This window comes from Austrofundulus limnaeus, unplaced genomic scaffold, assembly GCF_001266775.1.
Source record: "Austrofundulus limnaeus strain Quisiro unplaced genomic scaffold, Austrofundulus_limnaeus-1.0 Scaffold1119, whole genome shotgun sequence".
In the NCBI taxonomy this organism is placed as follows: Eukaryota; Metazoa; Chordata; class Actinopteri; order Cyprinodontiformes; family Rivulidae; genus Austrofundulus; species Austrofundulus limnaeus.
This window is the reverse complement of record NW_013953521.1, coordinates 35,088-36,306: the sequence shown is the minus strand read 5'-3', so window position 1 is coordinate 36,306 and position 1,219 is coordinate 35,088. Positions and strand designations below refer to the sequence as shown.

General features: G+C 50.9%; 1 protein-coding gene across 1 annotated transcript in view; it reads left to right on the top strand.

The window, feature by feature from the left end:
• The window catches only part of LOC106534223 (anion exchange protein 2), a gene marked incomplete in the record, with an annotated part of 20,214 nt that overhangs the window by 5,161 nt on the left and 13,834 nt on the right, over window positions 1-1,219 (top strand). The window contains 1 exon segment of the mRNA XM_014030795.1: window positions 1,022-1,187. Within this exon segment, the coding sequence (XP_013886249.1) occupies window positions 1,022-1,187 (166 nt within the window).

Here is a 1,219-nt window from a genome sequence, read left to right as displayed (position 1 = left end):
GCCCATTAATGGTCCGGCCCAGCGGGATTCGTCCCGATTGTCCCGATTACCCACTCCGCCCTTGGTCTGAACCAATCCCTTTTGTTGACATTGATCAGCTGACTGATTTAAATACAACTTAACATTCATGAGGTACTTTACATTGACTGTTTATGGTTGAGTGTGGGCGTGTAGAGGGTAGAACCTGAGGAGGACCTCGTGTTCAAACTCTGACGTGTGGCTGTGATTTATAAAGGACAGATGTAGAAACGTGTGTACGTACGGTTTTATAAATCTGAAGGTTTTTGGCGTACGTTCACTTTTAGTGTTGTTTCCACACAATCCTTTATAAATGAGAGCCCTGGACTTTAATCAGAGCTCAAGTCCAGCTCTGCTTTCACACACAGCAGGTCAAACAATGTTTGAACCTGTTTAACCAGGTCAGGCAGGTAGGAACAGGTTTGGACTTGAGGCAGCAGGTCCAGGTCCAGGTCCAGGTCCAGGAGAGCACCTGATGGGTCCGTTTGTGTCAGGATGAGAACAGAACCAACAGGATGAAACTCATCACATCCTGTTCCACCTGTTTTCATACTGATGTCTGTACAAACCTGGACCTGGACCTGGACCTGGACCTGGACCTGACTCACACATCAAACGGACCTAGAACGTAGAACCTGAGGACCTGCAGGACTGTTGGACTTCAGAGGGTTTGAGGTCTGGTTCTGTGAGAACTGAGTCCGATGAATGAAAGACGAGCTGAGAGACTTAATCCAGGTGATAAACTGGTCCCAGTGGGCGGAGCCACACAGCTGGGGCAGGTAAAGACTGGACTCAGGGTTGGTCTCAGCTCAGTTGGTTCTAGTCTGCAGGACCAGGATGATGGTTTTGGACTTGATGACTCAGCAGATTCAGGTACTGCTGCAGCTTTACTTCACTTCTTGTTGGAGATGATAGTCCTGGTCCTGGTCCTGGTCCTGGTCCTGAATCTTTTCTCCAGGTTTAAAGCGTCCAGGTGTGACACATCCAGGTGTGTGTGCTGCAGGTGTTCGTGGAGCTGCAGGAGCTGCTGACTGACAGGAACCAGGAGGTCCAGTGGAGGGAGACGGCCCACTGGATCCAGTCTGAGGACCAGGACAGCCGGACCAGGTCTCACATGGCTTCTCTGTCCTTCTGCTCCCTGCTGGAGCTCCGAAAAACCATCTGCCATGGTGAGGAGGAGGAGGAGGAGGAGGAGGAGGAG